This window comes from Enhydra lutris, unplaced genomic scaffold, assembly GCF_002288905.1.
Source record: "Enhydra lutris kenyoni isolate GAN:26980312 unplaced genomic scaffold, ASM228890v2 scaffoldscaffold11, whole genome shotgun sequence".
NCBI lineage: Eukaryota > Metazoa > Chordata > Mammalia > Carnivora > Mustelidae > Enhydra > Enhydra lutris.
Window position 1 is genome coordinate 38417442 of NW_019154095.1, and position 22053 is coordinate 38439494.

At 57.8% G+C, this 22053-nt stretch overlaps 2 protein-coding genes across 5 annotated transcripts in view; both read right to left on the minus strand.

The window, feature by feature from the left end:
• Window positions 1-318: 318 nt before the first annotated feature.
• On the minus strand, window positions 319-4426 carry LOC111144379 (NK6 homeobox 3). Its single transcript, XM_022498655.1, has 3 exons — window positions 4045-4426; window positions 1915-2084; window positions 319-558 (listed from the first exon to the last, which is right to left on the minus strand). Exons 1-3 carry the CDS (start codon window positions 4424-4426, stop codon window positions 319-321), a joined length of 792 nt encoding a protein of 263 aa, XP_022354363.1.
• Window positions 4427-8263: 3837 nt separating this feature from the next.
• LOC111144640 (ankyrin 1) overlaps window positions 8264-22053 on the minus strand; it is a 204951-nt gene continuing 191161 nt past the window's right edge. The window contains exons 1-5 of one of the 4 annotated variants that reach the window (XM_022499037.1): window positions 17304-17727; window positions 16611-16694; window positions 15584-15649; window positions 15147-15280; window positions 9149-9579 (exon numbers count right to left, since the gene is read on the minus strand). In XM_022499037.1, coding sequence (XP_022354745.1) covers window positions 15182-15280; window positions 15584-15649; window positions 16611-16694; window positions 17304-17522 — 468 coding nt within the window. In that variant the 5' untranslated portion in view covers window positions 17523-17727 and the 3' untranslated portion in view covers window positions 9149-9579; window positions 15147-15181. Of the gene's footprint in view, window positions 9580-15146; window positions 15281-15508; window positions 15650-16610; window positions 16695-17303; window positions 17728-20736; window positions 21023-22053 lie in introns of those variants that run through there. The other 3 variants (XM_022499035.1, XM_022499036.1, XM_022499038.1) reach the window with 3 other exon arrangements.

Consider the following 22053-nt stretch of genomic DNA (forward strand, 5'->3'; position numbering starts at 1 on the left):
TGCACTCAACGCGTTTGCGGAGCGGGCAGGGCAAGGCCTGGGCCCCAGAGGAGCGGGATGGCCGGCCCGGTGGCGCGTCTTACGCGGCTTGGACCTCCCTCCCCGCTCCCTCCTCCCTCAGCGGGGCTGGCCCCACAGCCGCCGCCCCGGCCCGCGCCCCTTGGCCTCCTCCCTCTCGCCCTCCCGCTGCTTCCGCCTCCACCTCCTCCTCCTCCGTGGGGGGGGCCCCGGAGCCCCGTGCGGGGCAGCGGAGGGGCTGCAACCGGGGGACGGGGACCGGGACGGGGACCGGGAAGGGGGCGGGGACGGGGGCTGGCGTCAGACGCTGTGGGCGCCCAAGCTGAGCACCGAAAAGGCGGCGCGGTGCTTGCGGAGCAGCAGCCGGATCTTCTCGTCGTCGGAGTCGGGGTCCAGCGGCTTGTTGTACTCGTCGTCCTCGTTCTCCGAGGCGGCGCGCTCCCCGCCCGCTCCCGCGCCGCCCGGGGCCCGGGGCGTGGAGGACGACGGCTCCAGGGCGCTCTTCTTCCGCCACTTGGTCCTTCGGTTCTGGAACCACACCTGGGTGGAGAAGGAGGCTGAGGATAGTGCGCCCACAGCGCACGCGGGGACCCCCTTAAGGAGGGTGACCCCACCGGGCGGCAAGGACCGTCGATCCTTATTTTTATAGTAAAATAAATGGCTCAGTGATAGACCAGGTGGTAATATTCACGCCGTTTGTGCGGCGGGAGGTGGCGGGTAAAGTAAAAACGAACGCGGGTCAGTGCCGCAGCCCTTTCTGCTTAGCCAGACTCTCCTCGCGGTGGATCTTCTCTTTTGCCACCCCGGACACTGGGATGGAAGATGCCGGAATGCCCAGGTGGGGGCCTTCAGTAGGTGCTCAAGGGTGGTCCCTTCTTCAGCTCCATGGACCTTCCCTGAACTTCATGAGTAATTTCCCGTAATTATAAAAGTAACGTATTTTCATTGCTTAAGATAGTTGAAGAATGCAGAAAAGTACCTAAAGAAGCAGAAAAGTATAGAAGGGGTCCCTCGCTTCCCTCCACTCGGATTCGGCAGATCCGAAGTCTGCGGAGGCAGGTGGCTGGCGAGGCTGGCCCAGCCCAGAGGTGGTCCCAACCCGCCCTCATGCTTCCCTCTTCTACCCTTGAACCTGTCACCATGTCACAGAGCTGGGCAGTTCCGTCACAGCGTTCTTTTGGGAGGCCGCCCACCCAAAGTATCTCAGGAGAGATCTAGCGTCGCGGTGGCGTCTGGGAGCCTGGCGGGAGAGGCCCCGTCACTGACTTTAGGCTCCGTGGCTGTGGCGGGCTGTGTGAGCACGGCCCTTGCCTGCCGTGTGGAGGCTGCCTACCCCCTTACCCCATCCAAGCTTCATTTGGATGCACCTGAAAGGAGATGTTATCTCCACCTTATTGGCAAACCAAGGCCGGCCCTCCTGCCTGCTGGTGCAAGCCTGTAAATTCAGTTCCAACATGGCCCCGAGACTGACTCCTGATACAGGCCAGAGGCCGCCACCAGCCCTCGAAATTTCTGGTCAACGCTGTGCAGAGGAGGGGAAAGCATTAGGTGGATGTCGCAACTTTGAGCCCCAACTCTGCACTTACCAGCCTAGTGACCCTGAGTGATAAAAGACTCCCCACCTCCAGGTTGCTGGGAGGCTTTAAATGAGCTCCTGAATTCAAAGTTCTCCCAACACACAGATGGCAGTACTGACAGCCATCTTTTAGGTTATGGTCATTATTGCCATCTCTGGGGTGAGGTGGGCAGGCCGTGCCCAGACAGCAGGACAGCTTCCCACTGAGAGCCGGAGTCACCCCCGCAACCCTCCCCGCCGCTGCCAGAGAGCAAAGCTGCCTTTCCTCCACTGGCTGGCTGCTCCCTGGAGGGCAGACACCTTCTCCTGCAGAAACTCACCTTGACCTGTGACTCAGTCATCCCCAGTGAGTATGCCAGCCGTGCCCTCTCAGGGCCAGCCAAGTACTTGGTCTGCTCAAAGGTCTTCTCCAGGGCAAAGATCTGGTGGCCCGTGAAGGTGGGCCGGGTGTGCTTTTTCTTGTGGATGCTGTCGCTCAGGGGATCTGAGGCTGGCAGGAGGAGGAGAGTGTGTGGTTAGCAGGATGAGTAGGGTACAGCCCTATCCTGCATTTCCCACGAGGCCAGCTCCCTCCTACAGAGAAGCCACTGAGATTGTGGGGGCATTGTGACACCGCTAACAAGCAGCATTCCTGGCGTTCAGACAATAGTGACCATGACCTCTGCCCCGTCTGGATGGACAGGGACCCCCAAGAGGGCACCTGGCCCAGATAAGAGCTATTTAGGGGGAGACGGTGCTTGAAGACTGCCCTGGGCTCCTTCGCTCTGTAATGTTTTTCCTACTCAGTGATGCTGCCTTCTCTCCAGGGGCAACACCAGGAGGCTCTCCCGGTCTTCTCAGTTTTCTCACCAAGACACCAAGACAAGACACAGACCTTCCCCCAAGAGTCAGGGCCCCAGGGGGTCTGGGAATTCCTTCCCCGCCTAATCCCTTGTTCTTGGGGTCCCAATTTCCAGGTTCCTGGGAAAACCAGCCCTTTAAGCCCCAAGTTACTGCACTCCCTTGTCACCAGCCTAGAGGTCATGTGACCCCAACCACACAGAACTAGGACCCTGCCTCCTGCTTGGCTAGGACAGCCGCTCAGGCAGGAGCAGGGCTGGAGGGCAGCAGGGCTCCGGGAAGGCAGAAAGCCCACCTGTTGGGCCTTGTTCCGTGCAGCCCAGCAGCTCATGTTCTGTCTCCTCATGTTACAGAGAAGGAAACTGAGGCACTGGTTGGGGCAGAACCTTCCCAAAAGACTTTCCTCTGAGTCCTCTGTCCCTTTGTGTCAATTCAGCCACTGACTTAGATATTTTCCTGTGTGTGGCCGTGCACTTGGGATTGAAGAGTAGGAGTGTGGAGAGAGTATGTGTGGTGGGGGGAGGGGGAGATGGAGGTGAGAGAGACCAAGGCCCAGAGCACCCCCAAAACCAGTTCTCAGAGAGGAGGTCTTCACCTGCGTGGAAACTGCCATGCTTCAGGCTGAGTGAGGGGTGCGCTGTCAGGCAGTGTGACCACCCCGAGCAGCACAGCAGATGGGGAGGCAGGCGTGATTCGGGGTTTCCTTGGTGGGCCCCAAGCCCCTATTGCAGTGGGGCAGCCCCGAGGTCAGAGAGAAGCGGAAGTTCCCTCCGCCTCTGCCCTGGCTGGGCCTCCCTGGCACGGGGATGACTCCTGCAATTCCTGTCACCTCCCTGCCTCCCAGGTGAGCCTCACCTGCCCGTGCACGACCTGCCACCATCTCTGGGCCCTGCCTGGACCCCTGGGGTCCCCACACCCATTCTCTGAAAACAGATTTGGGCAAGGTAGGATAGGGTGACCCCCCACCTCCAACAGCTAGGACCAAGTCTGACTGGACTCAGCAGCTGCTCGTGGAGGCTGGGCGGTCATCACTGCTCCTGCTGCCATAAGCCACGAGGAGGATGGTGGGAAGCTGCCCCCTTGATGGCGGGCAGGACCAAGATGGAGTCGGCGTGCATGCCGTGGCCCTGAATGGTGTCAGGGCAGGAATGGGCTCTCTGGGAAGGTGACGCTGGGGCAGCTTCTCACAGGGGACAGCATTGGTCCACTTTGGGTGAAGATGTGACATGGGTTCTGGGTGGGAAAAGGAACCTGGGCGGCCGGGTGGACCCTACATAGGGCAAATGTGGGTTATGTGGTCTTCTCCAGCCCAGGAGACCCCCGGGTTTTCTGGGAAGGCAGCTGAGGCGGCCACTGGTAAGGGTAGGGAGTGAGGGGCAAGACACCTGTCCAGGTAGAGCTGGAGTGGGTCCGGGAGGGGAGAATTCAGTTGTGTGCCCCAGTGAGCCATGGATCCGGGTGGCTGAGGAGAGGTGGACGGCAGGTATGGACTGCCCTGTGAGCCTTCCCTTCGCTTCCCACACCTCCTCCTCCCCAGATCCTGTGGGTGGTGGTGGTGGGGGGGACCTGGGGGCCGGGGTGGGGGGTACGGAGCCTTGCCCTGTACTCACTGTTGCTGCACTGCCTCCCGCCTCGCCAGTCCTGGCCCGTGTCCGCCCAGCAGTTCCGGGTCCGGGTGGGGTACTCATTGCCAGCCTTGGGAAAATTCCCCACCTGGGGTCCATAGTAGACCCCCTGGGAGCTGAGTCCACCAAAGCCTGCCACGTGGGGGTAGCTGGAGAGGAGGCTGCTGTTCGGCGTGGCCACGGGCCTGCTCAGGATGTCCGTGATCCCGTGGGGGGTGCCGGCGGCCAGCTGGGGGCCCAGCCCCGGAGGGCTGAGCTTGTAGAAGGAGTTCTGCACGGAGTACTGGCACACGGGGGCCTTCATCTCCGAGAACTGAGCCAGTGGCGTGTTGTTCAGCAGGAACGTCCCCTGCAGGTTGGACTCCATGATCCTTGGGTCAGGGCGAGGGAAGGTCAGAAGCCCAAATCCAGGCCCCCTAAAGCCAGAGACCCCGAGCTCTGACCCAGAAGCCCATGGCAGGTTTGGAGGGTCAAAAGCGGCCCGAGCCCCAGACTGCCCTCCTACCTAAGGCATCCGGCCCGGCCCTGGCCCGGGGGACCAGCACCTACGTCAGCAGCTCGGAAGTCAGGTGCTCCTGGAGCAGGTGATAGGCCTCGCCGGCGCCCCTTGGCTCTGTCCCTGTCCCTCCTGGAGAAGGGTGGCTCCCCAAGCCTCAGCTCAGACCCCTCCTCTGCCTGTGAGTCTGGGGACCCTCCATGAGAAGTTTTAAGTTCAGGGAAGCAATATTTCCCTGATAAAGATATGGCCCATTAGAATACAGACCCGAGACTGGCTGAGCTGTGAGAGGCGCGGTGCCATTGGTCGAAACCCACACAGGCCTCACATTGGCTTTTCCAAGACAAATTGCACTTTGAAAGATTGACTGTAAAATCAGCCAGGGTGTGTGTGTGTGTGTGTGTGTGTGTGTGTGTGAGAGAGAGAGAGAGAGAGAGAGAGAGAGAAGGAAAGAGGGAGGGAGGAGAGAGAGGGTCTACTTGCTCCTGGTCCCCCAAGCACAGCATCTAGGGAACGGAGGGTACCTGGGGCCCCCAGAGGCTCCCGAGGCAGCTGGAAGTTACAGCTCCTGCAGCTGCTTCCCTGAGGGTGAGGAGGCCAGGCTCAGGAGGCACTGTCCCGGGGTGCCCAGACCCCTTTATGTGCAGTACCCAAGCCAGCGGAGGAGTATGGAGTCTGAGTGTGGATGCTTCTCTTCCTTTCTCTGAGCTGGGATGGGTAAGTGGGGAGGCTGGGCTTTGGCCCGGGGTGGTGAGGGGTGGGGATGTGAGTCTCTGCCCCTGGTCTGAGAGCCTGGGAGTGGGAGCCTGCCAGGAGACTGGGGCGGGGGAGGTGGGGTATGGTGGGGGAGTGGAGCCTGGCCCTGCTGGGCCTGTGCTCTTCCCACCTCTGCCTCTGAGCAGCTTTCCTGATTCCCTCTGTTCTTCCATCTAACTCCTCCGAGGAATCATGTGTGCCTCTGCTGGAGCCAGTGCCGTGTTCTGTCTGGCTTGGCACCTGGGTCGGAAAGCTCTGATGACTGCGACTGCTGTTGATTCAGTGGTGGGTCCCCCTGGCAGGCATTTGGTTGGTGCCCAGTCATTATTTGATGGTGGGACACCCATATGCCTTTCTTTCGAATGGATTTTTACAATATGCAATGTTCTACTGGGGGCCATCTTCCACTTTACAAACAGGGAAGCTGTGGGGAATACTCTGTTGTTTTTGTATGGGCAGTTCTTGTTTTTGTTTTTTAAAGTGGAAACCAGCATGCCCCTGGTCTGAACGTGTAAAATGACAGGACATTAGGGACTGTCAGGCAGACAGACTTCTGTCCCTCCTCTGCCGGGCAGTTCCAAAGCCTTTCCGGAGCAGGCTGTGGGCTCCTTGGCAGTCTCAACACGCCGTGGTCCCACTGTGGCAGGTGGGAGAAAAGAGGGGCCCTTCGCTGGCCTTCTCCTTGGCTTCTAGTTGGAGATCTGGACCCAGAACTTGGGGAGGGCTCCCCTCTCACACAGAGCCTGCCTCTCCCGATGCGGCTGGTATGTTCCTGGTGGAACAGGCTGCTCTGAGCCATGTTCTCTGTAGTGTACATGAGGTAGGTTAATGCAAGAAAGACCTTACACAGGCTGTAGAGATTATTTCTCTAGAAGTTTAGACTAAAAACGGGAAAAAGGGATCTTACCCCTCTGAGTTGGCTGGGCTACTAGGCTGCCCATCACAACTGTTTGGGAGACTTAATTCTGATTTGGCCACCTGACCCCACCCCCACCCCGCCCCAGGCAACTGTGATCCTGAAACTACGAATTTTGAAACCCCCTGGGCCATGCAGTTGAGGACCCTGCGACTGTGACTCAGTCAGCCCCTAAGGATGGGAACTTATGAGGAAGAAAATCTGCAGCAAATGATTTGATTCTTACTTAATGCCAAACTTGACAAAGGTATTCACATTTGGGAATCCCAGGATAAAATACAGAAGAGACTTTAGCAACTGTTTAATCCATTCCCGCATTTGACAGATGAGAAAACTTAGGCCATCTGGGTGACCGGCCTCATGAGGTGTTAGGAACTATGGAGGAACAGGGCAATCTTCTCAGAAGTTCTTGAACTTTGAATGACATTGAGTGCAGAGGCCGGACACCTTCATGAGGGGCGGGGACTGGGGGTGTCCCCCTTACTGTATACTGTGGGTTCAGCCATGCACCCTGGGATGTGCGGTGCCCCCCCTCCACCCACCTTGGACTTGCCCCCATCTCATGGTAATCCTTAGGAGACAGAAATCTGTCCTACCATCTACCCCCACCCCCCAGGCGATGCAGGCCTCCCTGCTGACTGATCCCACTTCCAGACTCCTTCAGGCCCCAACCCCAGCTTCACTCCTGCCCCAGCCACCACCACCCCCTCCCAAATTCCCCCAGGGCCGAGCCAGGAAGGAGAGATGGAGTCCTGTGCTGTGAGTCCATTTCTTTATTAATTTTGACATTTGTTCAGCTGGTGTAGGGAGAATGGTCTATACATCCGAGTGGGGTGGGGGGATTCCCTCCCGATAACAGAGCATTGGGGAGAGTCAAGAAAAGAGTCATTTTTCATAACAATTAAAAAAATCAAGGTAATTCCAAAACTTCTAAAAAGCGTCTAAGGTGCAGACTGCAGCATTCTCTAGGCATCGTGTGGAGACCCCAAACTCCTCCTCTAACAGCTCCTACTAGCAACTGGAGCGCGCAGCCATGCCGCCCAAGGCCTGGGGCTGGCGGGCCAAGCAGCCATGCCAGACGCAGCGGAAGGTGCCAAAGCATAGCCTGGAGCCGCGGGACCCCCGCGGGGGCTCTACGAGGGCTAGTGGGGTGGGCTGCGGCGGCGGCCTGGGGGGACGGCGCGGGGTGGAGGGGAGGAGGCGGGCCCTGCGCCTGTCTTCCCGCGGCGGGGCTCCCGAGCGCCGCGCCCGCGCCCCCGGCGCCCCACTCCCCGACCCCCAACCCCCGTCCGAGCTCGCCGGCTCCGGCAGATGCGCCTCTCCGACCCCGGCCCGACGCGGAGGAGCGCGGCACTAGGAAGCCCCGCCGCGGGTGCCGGGGCCGCAGCCCTGGGCGCCCCCTTGGCCTCCGCGCCCGGGCCTGCCCCTCGGAAGGCGGAGCGCCAGCCGCCCGGGCGCCCCGGCCGCCCCCGGGCGCCCCGGCCGCCCCCGGGCGCGCGGGGCCCGCGGCCTCCGCCGGGAGAGCAGTGCGCTGGTGACGGGCACCAGGGCCGCGGCGCGCGGTCGTGGGGGGGCTTCTGTGCTACTTGGAAGGTCTGATGTGTTTGCGGTCCCCTCCGCGGAGCGGCGGGGAGGAAGGCGGCAGGACGTCCACAAACAAAGGCTCTCACGAGCGACCCGAGCCCGCCGGTCTCTCTCCTGGCCCTAGAGGGCGCCCGCCGGGTCGGGCGGGGCGGATTGTGCTGATTCGGGCCTCGCTCTGCCGGAGGCGCCACTGTCACTTTAAGGCTGTCCCCTGGTGGCACCTAGGCGAGGAACAGAGGAACAGCCAGCCGCCGGCCTCCTTCCTGCCCTGACCGAGGGCCTGGCCTAGGAGGAGCTCCTTCCTCGCCCGGGCCTCCAGGTGGCCAGCTGCTCTCTTCTGCCCGGCTCGCCCCTCCCTGCGCTGTGGTCGGGAGTGGGGCCCTCGCCCGCCTCTCCGAGTAGGGCAGAGGGGCTTGGTCAGAGTGGGGCCACTGAGGCTGTCGGGCCTTGGCCCCTCATCCTGTGGGCTGCCTGGACTTAGAGCACCAAGTTGGCTCTGGGAGACCTTTTTTGGGGGGGGGGGGGGTTGGTGGCTGACTTCTAAGAACTGGCAGATATATTCACTAGCCCTACTCACTTCCTTCCTCTTTCACTGAAAGACAGGCTGTAGCTCCTTCTCCCGCAGCCTGGAGAAGTCCTCAGGAGCTGAGCTGTTAGTGCTTTGTACATACTGCTAAAGTGTTTCTATTGGTTTGCATAGTATTTATTGTTTTTTCATTTACACAAGGCTGATAACTGTACAGTTTACACTTTGAACACAGACTATGATAGAAGTGCTTGAAGATATAGGAAACCTCTTCTCTATTGAACATGCTGGTGCGATCCTGGGACAGCAGCCACTGGCCCGCCCCCAGCTGAGAGAACACCCTTTCAGAGGGGGCATGGCTCCCTTGGAGCCCTACAGCTGAGCCTTGCAGGGGGCGGGGGGTCCTCGCCTCAGATTCTTAAGTCCCTAACACAAGGAACCCTGAATGCACTCTCAAGGTAATGATTTTCCATTGGAAGATGATTAATACTGAAACTGGCAGAGAGAGAGAGACAACATAAAAAAATTCCAGTTTGTCCACAGGAAAGTCTATCCAGCTTCAGACATCACAGTAAAATCTGTGTCTATACTGAGGAGAGGGGAGAGGTGCTTGTGTGTGTGCATGTGTGTGCCTATGCGCATGTCCCGAATGTCATGTAGAACGGTCTGGGAGGAGTGGCCCCCTGGGGAGTGGGATGGGATGTCACAAATGGAATGGAGGTGTGTGTCAGTGGGGAAGGCTGGCAGATGAGGTCATGGGATTAAGGTGCCGAACTGATTTTGTGCCTAGTTTTCTTTTTTTTTTTTTTTCCTTTCCAGGAAACCCACATGGATTTCCTACAGATGAGGTTGAAAACAAAGTACCCTGTAACAAGTCAAAATTAAAATGATTTTAAAAAATAGATCATCCCTAAGCACAAAAAGAGCCCTTGTTCACTTTCGCGTTCACGCGCTCTCCCGTGCTGGTTTTCTATCCCTCTCTCTCCCCACCCCCCTTCTTGAGGCGTTTGTCCTGATTCCCAACAGAGATCCATCGTTGCTAGAGGCAGGATTGAGGACTGTAGGTCATGCGTCTACAGTCAGTCGTTCATGCGAATAGGAGACTAAAGGAAGTCCCTTACAGAGATCATGCCGTTAGCCTAGAGGAACAGATGCGCCACTTCCAAGCCCTCCGCTCCAGCTCTCCTCCCGTGTGCATGGCAGAGTGTGTGGAGTTCAAGGGTTGGGTGTCGAGGTGTGATCCTGAGGGACACAGAGAGAGAAGGAGTTACTTAGGATCTAAAAGTCCAACTCCCAGCAAAAACCCCAGCTCCTGAGTTCTGCCCCGGGGGCTGAGGCAGGGTGGGATTCAGGCAAAGCAGCCTCCCCAAGCAAGGCAAGGAAGTGAAAGACTGAGCGCAGAGCCCCTGACCTTCCTGAACCCCCAGCCAGCCTTCTCCCGCTCCCCAGCCCAGAGGCTCTCTCTCAGGGGTGGCTGCCCAAGCCTGCCTGGATCCCCAACCCAGGGGGACAAGCTCCCCAGAAAACCCTCCTGTGTGTGCGCTCTGGGCCTCGGAGAGGAGGCAGGAGGCTCCCACGCCTGTGGTCGCTTGGGGAGAAATCCCCTTGAGTAGATCCTGGGACCTGGGCAAGGGGTCAAGTTCATAAGCCAGGGCATGTGCTAGGAAATGGAGCGGTGCCCTTCACTTTTTCATTTCAGTTCAGCCAACATGCATGGATGATGTCTGTCAGTGCCAGCCCTGGGGACCCAGAGATGAAGCAGACATGATCACAGCCAGCCTCAGGAGCTTGAGGCCTCAAAGGACAACAGCCTCTCTTTGGCTCTGGTCTACAAGCTCTTACTGTCAAGTGCCTTTGGCTCCTCTCCCCATGCCCTGGGGATGGACAACCTCTGCAGTGGCAAAGAGATTCTTTTTTTTTTTTTTTTTTTTAAAGAGATCTTGGGGAAAAAAACCAGGTATATTCTTCCTAGGATATTATGTATCTTAGGCTGGAGAACAGCAGCTCTGCCTGCAGAGTGAAGCCCACTTTCTGCAGCCTGGAATTCACAGAGAGACACCGCTCCAGCCTCCCCGCCCCCACAACCCCACGCCCATGGTGCCTCCTCCTTCTCCTCCACCCTGGGGTGAGCACTCCGTGTTTCCAGGACTAGCCACTCAGGATTCTGCCTGCAGGACCTTGGGACAGATGGGGGAAAGGAGCACACTGAAATGAAGAGGAGATGACAATCTCCTGGGTGGGGTAGGAAATGACAGAGAAAGGCAGAAACTCATGCCTTGACAGAGCAGTCCCCAGACAGGGAGCTGTCCCCGGCCCTGCAGGTGACATGGTTATGGAGGAAGCTGGAGGGGGTCAAGGTGAACTCAACTCTGAGAGTGGTTCTCCATGGATGGGAAGGCCGGGCTAGTCTCCTTGCCACACAGCGCAACACCAGGACTTCTGCTGCTGCTGTGGCCAGAAATAGCTGTCACCCCAGAGGGCAAGACTCTTTCGTCCCTGCCTGGGCTTCTCTATGGGCAGCCTGGTCTCCCCCAAGCCTTCCGAGCACACGGTGCCCATCAGCTTCCTGCCTTGTTCGAGGCCATCCCCTCACGGATGGCGTCAGTCTGCTCTCTGCTGAAGCTCTGCTCACCAGCCTCAAGACCTCTCCTCCAGGAAGCCTCCTTGATAACCCCCGCTCCTTGTCATTTCTCTCGTCTCAGCTCTGGAAGCTTCCCACTCACTCTGCTACCTTTTATTCAGAGCAATCACAGGGCATAGTGGGTAAGAACAGGAACTCCAAAGCCAGCCAGGTTGCCCGAGTTCATATTCTGTCTGCCGATTTCCCTAGTCCTGTTACTTACACTCTCTGTGACTCAGTTTCCTCCGCTGTAAAACGAGGGCAATGATAAGCTGTAGCTCATTAGATGGCGGTGATGTTTCAAAGAGCTCGGGACAGTGTATGTGGATGCGTGCTCTGATGGGCTCTCCTTCCTGTCTCACACCTGCTGCATCTCCCCAGCTAGAGCAGAAACACTCCGAGGGCCAGGGCCCGGCCTTACCCTTCCCAGGGGTCTGTGCCCTGCTCCAGGCTAAGCACGCCTCAAACAAGAGACCTCGTAAAACCCTGAGCCTGGGGAAGACAGCCGACCATCTCCCGCTCTTCTGCCTGGACACAGAGCGGCGGAGAGAGGCCAAGGCTTAGACAGCATTCTCTGGTGACCACTTTGAGCAGAGACTCCAGGAGGAGCAGTGATGGGTCTAGTGGGGGCACCCAGCAGTGGCAGGGGTAGACGGGAGGGCAGCTCTCATGGCCACATCCTGGACCCTTCCGCTGCCCTGTACCTCTTGCCCCAAGAGAAGGTCTCAGCCTGTAAAGAGTGGGGAGAAGGGCGGTTCTGCTCCACGCCTGTCCCATCCCCTCCCTCTGCATAGTACCTCCTGTTCCCACCCTGCCTGGCATCTGTGGCCCTCTCTCCCTCTCTACCCACCTAGGAGGTGGGTAGCCCAGCAGACGTCGGGACTGCCCTGCCACAGCACTCCAGCTGCCTGCTCCACGCCAGTGCTCTCGCACAGCTCACACCCCAACTCTTGGGCCTACCTCGTGGAGCACAGAGCAAAGCTCCTCCTGTCACCTGCAGCCCGGCAGGCCTTGCCGAAACAGCAATCTGGTAGCTTCTTAAACTCCACGGGAAAGCACCCTTCCCCCCACTTGCCAGGCCTTAGATACAGAGTCCTTCCCAAGGTGGGGGTGACGGGGAGGGATCGATGGGTGAGGGGTCTAGTCACCCCTCATCCGGATGGGTGCATCCTACCATCTTTGGACAAACTCCTGTCCTTCATTCCTGGCGGCCCACTTTTTAAATACCAAGTGAATAACTTGGTATCAAGTCAACATCACCTCTAGGAGGTTTGGAAGGAAAACCGAAATTGGTCGGAAGAACGCACTCTTCAATACACTAAAAGGCACTCGAGGAGCTTGATACAGAATCCCGAGTTCCAGAATTTTAATTCAGTAGGTCAGGGGCAGGGACCAGGAATCTGCATTTTAACCCAACTCTCAGGTGACTCTTTGAGAAATGGTGGGTGGGAATTTAACAGGGCACACTGCCTTTCACAAACACGCCCCATCCATCATTAAAACCACGCTACAAGCAAAGAGAGATGTTGCTGCGATGTGAAGGAACCCGAGGTGCGGTAGGTCGGCTGACCTGCCCTGGGTCATGCTAGGATCCCCCTCTCCCTGACTGAGCACAACTGTCCTGCCCTCCTCCCCACAGCCTGCCCAGGGACCACGACTATTTCTAAACCTCGCCACTGACGTGGAAGGGACCGTCTGCAAACTCCCTCAAGGGGACGGAAGCTCAGAGCAAATGATGAGTACGAGGCCTGGAAACAGGAGGAACCAGGCCTTGCATCTAGGCTCCCAAGCCCCAGCCTGGACGCCCTTTGAAAAGGACACAGTAAATTCTCGCCATTCGCAGTGGTCATGTTCGAGAAAGTTGCCAGAACACTGAATTAGCCAACACTGCACCATCGCTCTTAAGGAAAATGCCCAGTTAGGTTCTTGGGAGCCTCTGTTCACATCTTTGTCAGACAAGGAACACTTTGTTTCACGTGTGTTTCTGTATAAGAACACCTTATTTAATCCGCTGTTGATCCCTTAACTCCCCACTGACAGCGCCCTGACTCCTGGCCCGTGAATTTTATCTAACATGCATATTTGTCCCTGCGGGGCACAGCCCAGCCTCCCAGCTCCTAGGAACACGAGATAACACTTGGGTGCTAGGCTTGGGAGCCATTGTAAACAACAAAAAGCACGAAAAATGCAAACAACGTGGCACTGAACACAAATTTTTCACCCTGGTGTATGTCTGCGAATGACCACAAAAGCCCTGTGGTGGGGGAGGCGGCTTTGGGGTGAACATAATTTTAGCCAGTAAGTGAACTGGCAAGTGCGGAACCCGCAAATACTGAGGGACAGGCCTGCGAGTCGGGCGCAGGCAGCACTGAGAGGATCAGAGAGCCATCACTCCCTCACTGTCTGCTCTGTGGTCTCTGTCCTGCTGGGAGGACGGAGCGCCGCAGGCTGCCCCACCAGGCCCTTCAGAACTAGACTGGAGTCTGCTTAGACCCTGGCTCTCTCACCATCGTCCCCACCATGTGCTTCTCTGGCCTTTTCTTGGCAGAGGTCCCAGCACAGAGCAGGAGCCGGGCTGCCTGGTGTCCCCCCACCGCCCCCTCCATGCTCAGTGGTCTGGAACGGTATATCTCTTTTGGAGGTTTCAGACATCTTGCAGAACCCCCACAGAAAAATTTTTTTTAAACTTCTTTTTTGCAGAACATCCACAGAAAATTTAAAAAATCAATTGTTTTTCTTAGGTTCCTCCCTTCCTCCCAGCCTGGCTTCTGGGCTGCCTCCTTCCTATTCAGGAACATGAGTAGCATGAACCTGAGCCAAAGAGAAGCAGAAAGGTAGAGCCCCCGCTTGCCTGTCACCATGAGAAAAAAATCAGGCAGAAGAGTGCACTTTGCCTTCCACTCCCTGTTCCTTCAAATTATTTGTACCTTTGGATTATTTCCAGGACCCACCCCAGCTAATCTGCTAAAGCAGCAGCCCAGCGAGACCCTTGGCGATGCCAGGGTTAACACTGTGACCTCCTTAAGCTGCTGAGGAGTCAGGTCTAATTTTATCCTATAACTGGATCCGCAGTCCTTTTTTTTTCCCCCAAGTGTCGAGGTATGTTGGGAAGCCCAGAGCCAGCCCTTCTGGCGGCATGGGAGGAGCCGACCTGCTTGTGCTGAATGCAGAAAGCCAGGAGCATGCTTTCCCCAGGCCCAGAGCAGGCCCCAGGTTGTGGGGAGTGGGGGTGGGCGCTGAACCCGCCAGGAACCCGGTGAGCGCTGTGCTGGGGCCACCACGCTTCCTTGCTTCCTGCTGACTCCCACCCCGATGCATCCTGTACTGAGCTGCCCCGAGCGGGGCACAGTGAACGGCCTCGGGGCAGCTCAGTACAGGATCCCTCAGGGAGGACGGAGGTCAGAGCTGGCCACCGGAGCCCCCAGCACTGCGCCGGGCCTGCTGGAGAGCCTTCTCCGTGGCGCTGTCTTCAGGGCCCTCCCTCATCACAAATCCCTGCCCAGCCCGGCCCCCCAGCCTCAGGGCCCTCATGCTCCTGTGCACCATGCACCAGGCTGCCATAACCCCCTTAGCTCGGGACGGCGCCATCCGCCCCCCCCCGGGCCTGTGCATTTCACCCTTTCCTAGAAAGCAACGGAGCGACCTGTCTCCAGAAACACCAAGGACAATGGTCATCTTGGGTTGATCAGGACTTCCAAAGGGTTCCAGGTTCAAGAGATAAGGGCTGTTCTGAGTCTATCACGGCTGGAGCTCTGCCGGAGGATTCGCGTTGAAATGGCCCAGCCTAGACAGACTCTCTGGTGCTCCCTGAGGCCTGTCCACCCCCCTCCTCCATCCCCATCACTTGGCTTTCAGGATACTATCATCACTGAGGTTTACTGAGTGTTTTCACGCATCAGAGCATTTTCTCAAATCTGTGTTTTGGCGCTCCCAGAGAGGTCAATCCGCAGCTACTGTTGGCTGTTTTCTTAGGAGGAAATCAAGACTCAGACAGTCAGCAGGCTGGGAAATGACAGTCTGTGTCTCGAGGCCACGCCACCCCTGTTCCTCCCCCATCATGCCAGGGGTGGTGGAGTGGGGAGCTCCCGCAGAGGACGGGGAGACGTGAGGAAGGGAGCAGCCATTCCTAGCACCAGCCACTCCGCAAGGACTAGGCCATGCAGAAAGGATGCAAAAAAGACAGCGTTACCTCCCAAGAGGCCATTCGAGGGGAAGGGCTAGAGATCACTGCTTCCCCCGTTTTAGGCTGGCCCGCTTCACTATCTGAGCCCCCTTCCTGCTCTCTATCAGGTCCGGCTGCAGGCTACTCCCTCGCAGCTCCACCTGGGGATGGCAGCAGAGACAGAAGGCAGGACAGATCACACAGAGAGACAAACTAGAGAGAGGCATGAGATCCTGTGGCAGCCATGAAGACACTGCCTGCCAGAGGGCATGCGGGTGCAAGGGGGAGATGGAGGGAGGAGGGGCGGGAGCCCAGAGCAGGCGGGCGCCCACGTGAGCGGCTGGAGCGGTGTGGGAGCCTCAGGAGGGAGGCTGCAGCCACCGCAGTACCTGCACGTGTCTCATAAAGGAATCAACATCAGCTTCCATCTCCCTGGGGTCCTCCAGGGGCCCCTCAGCAATCACCTCCTCATGTTCCTGGCTGGCCTCCGCGCCGGACGAGTCTATCTGCCGAACGACTTTGCGGATGATCTGGAAAACAGAAGGAGGGGACCAAAGGCCCGTGAAGCCACGGAGACAGACAGAGGTTGGGAAGAGCAGGTCCCCAACGAGGAGGTCTGGGGGAGAGGCAGCCTTTGTCCTAAGGTGCCCCTCCTCGAGGGGCCAAGAACAGGGACAGGTCTCCTGCCCCCGGCCCCATCCTGTGGAAAACCAGCCTTGGGCAGCTTCAGAGGGGCGAGAATTTGCAGACGGGTCATCGGTGATCAGGGTTTTGTCTCTTGGTATCGTTGGCAGGTCCTGCTGTCCTCCCCACACCTTTCATGGGCAGGGATGCCTGCCAAGTGTGCTCTCTTATTCACTCACCCAAACATTCTAACACTGTCTACTCTGAGCTTACACGTAGTCGGACTGGGGGGTGACAATACAAGACACCTGCCTGCATGAGGCACACTTGGCAAGAGGCAAGATGGACACCTGAGGGGTCTTGCCTCAGTTTAGTGGGAACAGCAACCCAGAGGGAGCACATCCAAGGTCCCCTCTCTGCTCCTTCTTCTCCCTCTGCTCAGACCTTGCATGGTGCCTAGTACTTGACAAGCAAAATCAGGTCTAGTGAATTAAAATCAGAGACCAATCTATCCGTTTCCACAGCCCTTTTGCTGTCTGAGGCCTGTGGTAGTCCAGGGACCACCACCCTGCTGTCTTACAGCTGTGTCCAGGGCTAGACACCACTGGGCTGGGTTTGGGCTGTTCCGCGGAGGCTGTTGTGCAACAGTAGCAGAAGCTGAACTCAGGTGGAGTCAGGTAAAGTGGCTCTGAGGAATGTCAGGCCAGATCAGAAGACCAGAGCTCCCAGCACCTGCGCCAGCGTTCAGAGCCGTGCTAAACCTCTGTTAGGGCAGCAGTGAGAAGCAGGGAGTGAGTCCAGCCCCTTTCATCGTCTAGCCCTGCTGCCTCTCCCAGGCTCAGGGGTGGGGGGATGCCGTGCACCCACCTTCTTGGTGACAATGTTGCCCTGCTCATCTGTGAATTGTTCCTCTGTCACCTGCTCCCCTGGAATATTCTGGAACTCACTCCCCTAGAATTATAGAAAAGGAGAAAACTCAAGGTTAGTAAGTGGGTGGCCTGGGCATCAGGCGGAGGATGAGGGAATTAAAGAGCACGGGCAACGGCCACAGTTGGACAAATCCGCACCACACAGGAAACTCCAGCTCAGCAAGGAGCAGAGGCCAGACTGAGGCTTCCAAGTGCAAGAGGCACCCCTGCGAGCCATGGAGCCTGAAGACCGGAGGGAGCCACACACTTGCAAGAGTCTTGTGTGCCTGATCCCTCCCCAGCACCGGGGCTCGGTCACGCAAGTGTTACAGAGGAGGCCCTGAGACAGGAAGTGAGGCACTGAATTGAACTTTGGACAGCCCTTCGCAGCATGGAAACCCCTTCCACAGACACCAGCGCCCTAAGTGTGACCAGCTGGGGACAGGAGTGGGCCAGGAACGGGCTCTCCCAAGTCCCAGAGCTGAGCTGCCCATGCCACCACAGCGTGGCAGTCCCAGCGGGCACCACAGCCAGCTCTGGTCCCCAAGGGCAGTGCCCGACTGCTGACTTGGGGTCCTGTCCCTTCCCCGAGCTGCTGCCCATGCACACCGCGGTGCCATGCCCTCAGCCCTGCCTCCTGCCTGGTGGTTACCTTGAGGAAAACCCGACGCCGGACCACCCTGGTGGAGATGGTCTCCTCGTCGTCACTCACGCCCTCGCTCTCCCCCAGCTCCTTGTCCAGCTCCTGGTGGATATGTTTCAGCACAAAGCACAGGGAGCCCTTGACAATGTGCATCACATTCTGACAGCTGACCAGAAAGAAGCCCAGGAGCACTAGGGTGACCAGGAGCTGGGTGACGAAAGTCCACATCCTCACCTCCTCAGCAGCTGGGCCCTCCGGGGACTAGCCAGGGCTCCGGCCACTGTGGGGGTCCAACCTCTCATCTCCCCTCAGACTCCCGGGTGCCCCTGGGACCCCCTGCAGGCTCTCTCCGCAGGAGACTGGATGGCCCCTTGCTAGTACTGCCTGCGGAGTGCCCTCCTGCCGAGCAACCCCAGGCTCTGCCCTCACGCCTGGGTGACATCAGGCTTCGATAATTTTAGCTTCCCGAACCAGCTGCTAGGGCTGTCCAACTGGGCTAGAAGGGAGCAGGCAGGTGCGCGTGTCCTGGGCACTGAAAGCGCACGTCAAAGTCACTCTGTGGGTGACACCCCCCCCCCAACAACGAGGCCTGCATAGCCCTATGCGCACTAGAAGCAGCTCTGCACAGGGAATTGTTCTCTTTCTGCGATTCCAGGAAATAAGGTGTCTGGAGAATGAGGCCCTTTGTGTGTTTCTCTGGGCGGTTACTGCCATGATCAGAATGGAGTTCACCCCCACCCACAGGGATGGCACTGGCTAATACCCTGGAGAGAGAGTTAAGGATTTATTTCAAAAATAGCCCTGGGAGGAGTGATTTGCTCAGGCCTGGCCAAATTAGCTCAGCGGGGCTCAGCACAGGTGGTGGGGCCACCTGGAAGCCCATGCATTGCTGTCTCCCCCACTTCAAGGGCCCTCAGCACGCCCCCCCGCCCCGACCCACCCCCGGCCCAGCAACCCTATGCGTAAGCGTGTAACTGGTGTGTCTATTTAAGGCCTGTCCTCAGAGGCTCTTCCCAGGCTGGGCTCTCAGCGCCCACGAGCCTGAGAGAGCTTTACAGAGCTGATTCAGAAATGCAGCCATGGCAGCTGTGGCCCACGGGAATTTCGCTTTCCGGATCAGGCTGTGCCGGTCTGAGGAACGGTCCCCACAGCAGAAGGAACAAAGATCCGGGGCCCAGCCAAGTGACCTGCCGCTCGCTCACCGCGGGGGTTGGGGAGCTCTGGGAAGCAGGCCCGGACTCCGGTGCTGTCCGCACCCCACCCGGCGAGGAGTGCAGGTGTGGGAGCATTGTCATGACGAGGAGCCCGAGCAGGCCCTCACACGGGGAGCACTGCTCTGTGGCCACTACGCCCTGTGTACTCCCCCTACTGACTTAGTAAGGCCCTCCGACAGCCCTACCCGACAGGCCCTATGACTTCACCATTTTACACAGAGGAAATGGAGGCATAGAGTCAGAGTGAGTAAGTGAAAGGGTCCGATTTCAATACTGCCTCATTTCCACGAGGAAACTCCTAAAGAAATAGAAGCCCGTCTCACATGCAAAGGGGCTGGGCGCTGGAGAGCATTCAGTTTGGGCCCAGCCAGGAAGGGTCCAACTTCTCATGGTTCCATCTGGGGCCTCAGAGAAGAATGTTTTACAGTGATTTCAGGCTTTCCTGACTAGTCCCAAATTATAGGGCATCTCTCTCTCTCTCTCTACCCCCGTCAGTGTTTTCAGAGATTCACCGGAAATACTAGTCAATGGGGGCTTTGCAAACCCTTGGCTTAAGCGGGTCTCATGACCAGCCCCGGGGTCCTGTCCGGTGATTAGGATGACAGCTCGCCTACACCATCTAATCCTGCCCCGGACCTGGAAGGTGTCAGGCCTGGTGGCCCCGCACACCCCCTTACTCTCACTGGGAAGCATGAGATCCGGACTCCCCTGGCCCTCACAGTGGATGGCTGTGTGACCCTGGGGAAGTCCTTAGCCTCTCTGGGGCCTCAGCCTTCTCATTTATGAACAAGGTAGTTAGACCCTATGACCTAGAAGTTTTCTCCTGGGACCCGCTGGAATGCTCCTGCTTTCTCCCCAGCCCTCCCCTCACCAAAGGCTAACCGCAGGGGGGCCACACAGAAGGCGGCTCCTAACACTCTTCTCTTTCCCCAGGAATCCGGAATTTGACCCAGTTAAGAGCACCTGAGCTCTCGGCCAAGTGCTTGCTGTTAGGAGTAGTACAAGTGCGGAAGGACAGCCTGCTGGCCAAGAATGCACGGGCTGGTTTGGGGTGAAAAATGGACACAGCCTCCTGTCCTGTCCAAGGCACACACTTGGAGGGAAGTAGTCTAAATAAAACCTTATTGGAGTCCTAGCAGCTCTCTGCAGCCAGCTGCCCAGGGCTGTTGTGGAGCTAACCTAGCTGTGGGGGCCCCAACGTGCCCGCTAGGGCTCAGGTTAAGGTAGGCAGAGGGACGAAAAGAGTGGCAGAAGGGAAGGAAGGAGGGAGGGACACAAAGCTCCCGGGTGAGGATGAACCATAAGACACCAAATGAGATGCGGAACACATTGTTTCTGCGCACACTAAAAATACACAGGCGTGGAACAGCGACGAAAATTTTTTAAAAATGCATATATTCAAAAGGCACACCTTAATGAGATGTCTGGGATTTGTCTCAAAAAAATATGTTGGGGGGGGGGAGAAGAGAGAGGTAGGTATCCGTGAAACGGGATTGGTCACAATTGGGTAACTAGCGCCTGAACGGTAAGTGCATGGAAATTAATGTGCTATTCTGGTTTCGTATTTATCTGTGATTATTCATAATAAAAAAATCATTCCCTGAATACATTAAAATGGATGTGTATGGGAATGGGAATGGGGAGTGAAGTCACAGGGAATAGATAAAATAAGTACCGCTGGGCACACCCCGAGTGGGGAGGGAGGTCTGAGGGAGGCAGGGTGCCCCCCCCACCCACTGAGCCCCGCTGAGAGGACCCCAGCATTCCCAAGCCCAGGCAATAACCCAGGCACCCCTCAGGTCACCTGAGATGGTGACCACAGCCAAAGTGCTGAGAACCGAGTGGCCTGTCCGTGGCCACACAGACCACGGTAGGACTGAGTTAGCCTAACACCCAGGTCTCTCCGCTCTACACCCTTCCTAAGACATGCAATGGAACAAGAAAACCAACAAAAACCGTGGCTTCGGAATCAGCCAGACCTAACTCCAAAGCCCCCCTCGGATCCTGCGACCTCGGGGCAAGAAGCTCGGGGAACATTAGCTCCTCCCCTCCCTCAGCAGAGACCGTGACTTTGTATCCTTACTTGTAGAGACAGCAAAGTCACACCACAATTTTTAAAGAAAGGAAGCTGGCTTGGCCTGGGGCTCACCTGGAGGAGAGGCCACCCTGGGCCTCAGGCCCCTCCTGCGCCCCTCTGGGCACTGGCGGGCACCTCGGTGTGCGCTCACCTCTGCCATCAGGGAGAAGGTGCTCCGAGCCTCCTGCACCCACTCTTGGTGACTCTGTCGCCTCCGTGCCCTGCTCTCAGCCTCTGGCTGCCCTTCCCAGACGTGCTCAGCTGCTGACACCAGGACCTTCTCATACTCCTGCGACCCACTGGGCTCCAGCTCTTGGATGGTGGTGACGGTACTCTGGAAGGAGTGTGGGCCTTGGGTGACCTCCTCTGGCCAGGAACTTCGGGCAGTGTCTTGTAGGTATGAGACAATGGAGCCTTCCTCATCCCAGTGTTGCAGTCTGGGGTCCAGGGAGAGAAAAAGGACACCTGGTTATCCTTCGGTCTCTGGCTGCTCAGACACCCTCCCCCTCCAGAGCTGGAGGGATGGGACAATATGAGCAAACTCCACAGTCAGCACACGGCTGCCTGTCCTGCCCAGAGAGGCCCAGAGGGGCCATCCCTCTGGCTGTCCAGGAGGAAAAGGGCCGTGGAGACCAGTACCACTGGCCCTGTCACTTTAAGTGGAAGGCTCTCCACGCTGGGTTCCTGAGGCACTTGGCTCACCCTGATGGGTGTCACCCAGGCCTCCATGCCCATCACCTCACCTGCCTCCTCTCCAGCCCTCTGGCCACCTGCCTGCCACGGTCCTTATCCCAGTGCTCATCCAATAAAGCCGCCACACTCTCCCTTGGAAACATGCTCTTCTATGGCTTCTAGGACACCACATTTGCCTGGTCCCCCCCACCGCCCAGCCACCACTTCTTAGTGTCCTTTGTTAGTTTCTCCTAATTTCTCTAACTCCTGAACATGGAAGCGCCCCAGGGCTCAGTTCTCAGAGTTCATCTCTACCTACGCCCACTTCTGAAGTGAGCCCGTTCAGTCCATGGCCTCACACCCCATCTGTGTGCTCCTTGTGCCCAGATGTGCACAGTACCTCCTCCTTGATCTGTGGATGTGTAGACCCAAATGCCTCCAGCACATCTCTGCTTTGGGGGTCTCATAGGCATCTCAGGGACAGCATGGTCAAGGCCACAATCATGAGTCACTCATGGTCAAGGCCACACTTTCTCTCTGACCTGTCCCGCCCAGTCTTCCCTGCAAGGCCTTTGTGTTGGCTGGGCCTTCTGGTGGATACATGCCCTCAGTATTCACATGGCTCACCCCTTAATTCTTTCTGCTCTTTACTCCAATGTCACAGTCTCAGGCTTCCAGGCTACCTACCCCTCATTTTAGCCATCTGCTCTCCACATGGGTACATAAGACCTACCCCCCCCCCCACTTATTTTCCTTTTTAGGACCATGACCTAATGTTTCCCTTCTTTTGTGGAGG

What these genes read in the sequence shown, in the direction of transcription:
- LOC111144379 (XM_022498655.1), bottom strand. Translation starts at nt 4,426, where the DNA reads ATGGAGTCCAACCTGCAGGGGACGTTCCTGCTGAACAACACGCCACTG. An exon ending in CGGGAGGCAGTGCAGCAACA is followed by an intron (nt 2,085 to 4,044) that starts GTGAGTACAGGG and finishes TCCTCCTGCCAG; the next exon opens with CCTCAGATCCCCTGAGCGAC. An exon ending in TGACTGAGTCACAGGTCAAG is followed by an intron (nt 559 to 1,914) that starts GTGAGTTTCTGC and finishes TTCTCCACCCAG; the next exon opens with GTGTGGTTCCAGAACCGAAG.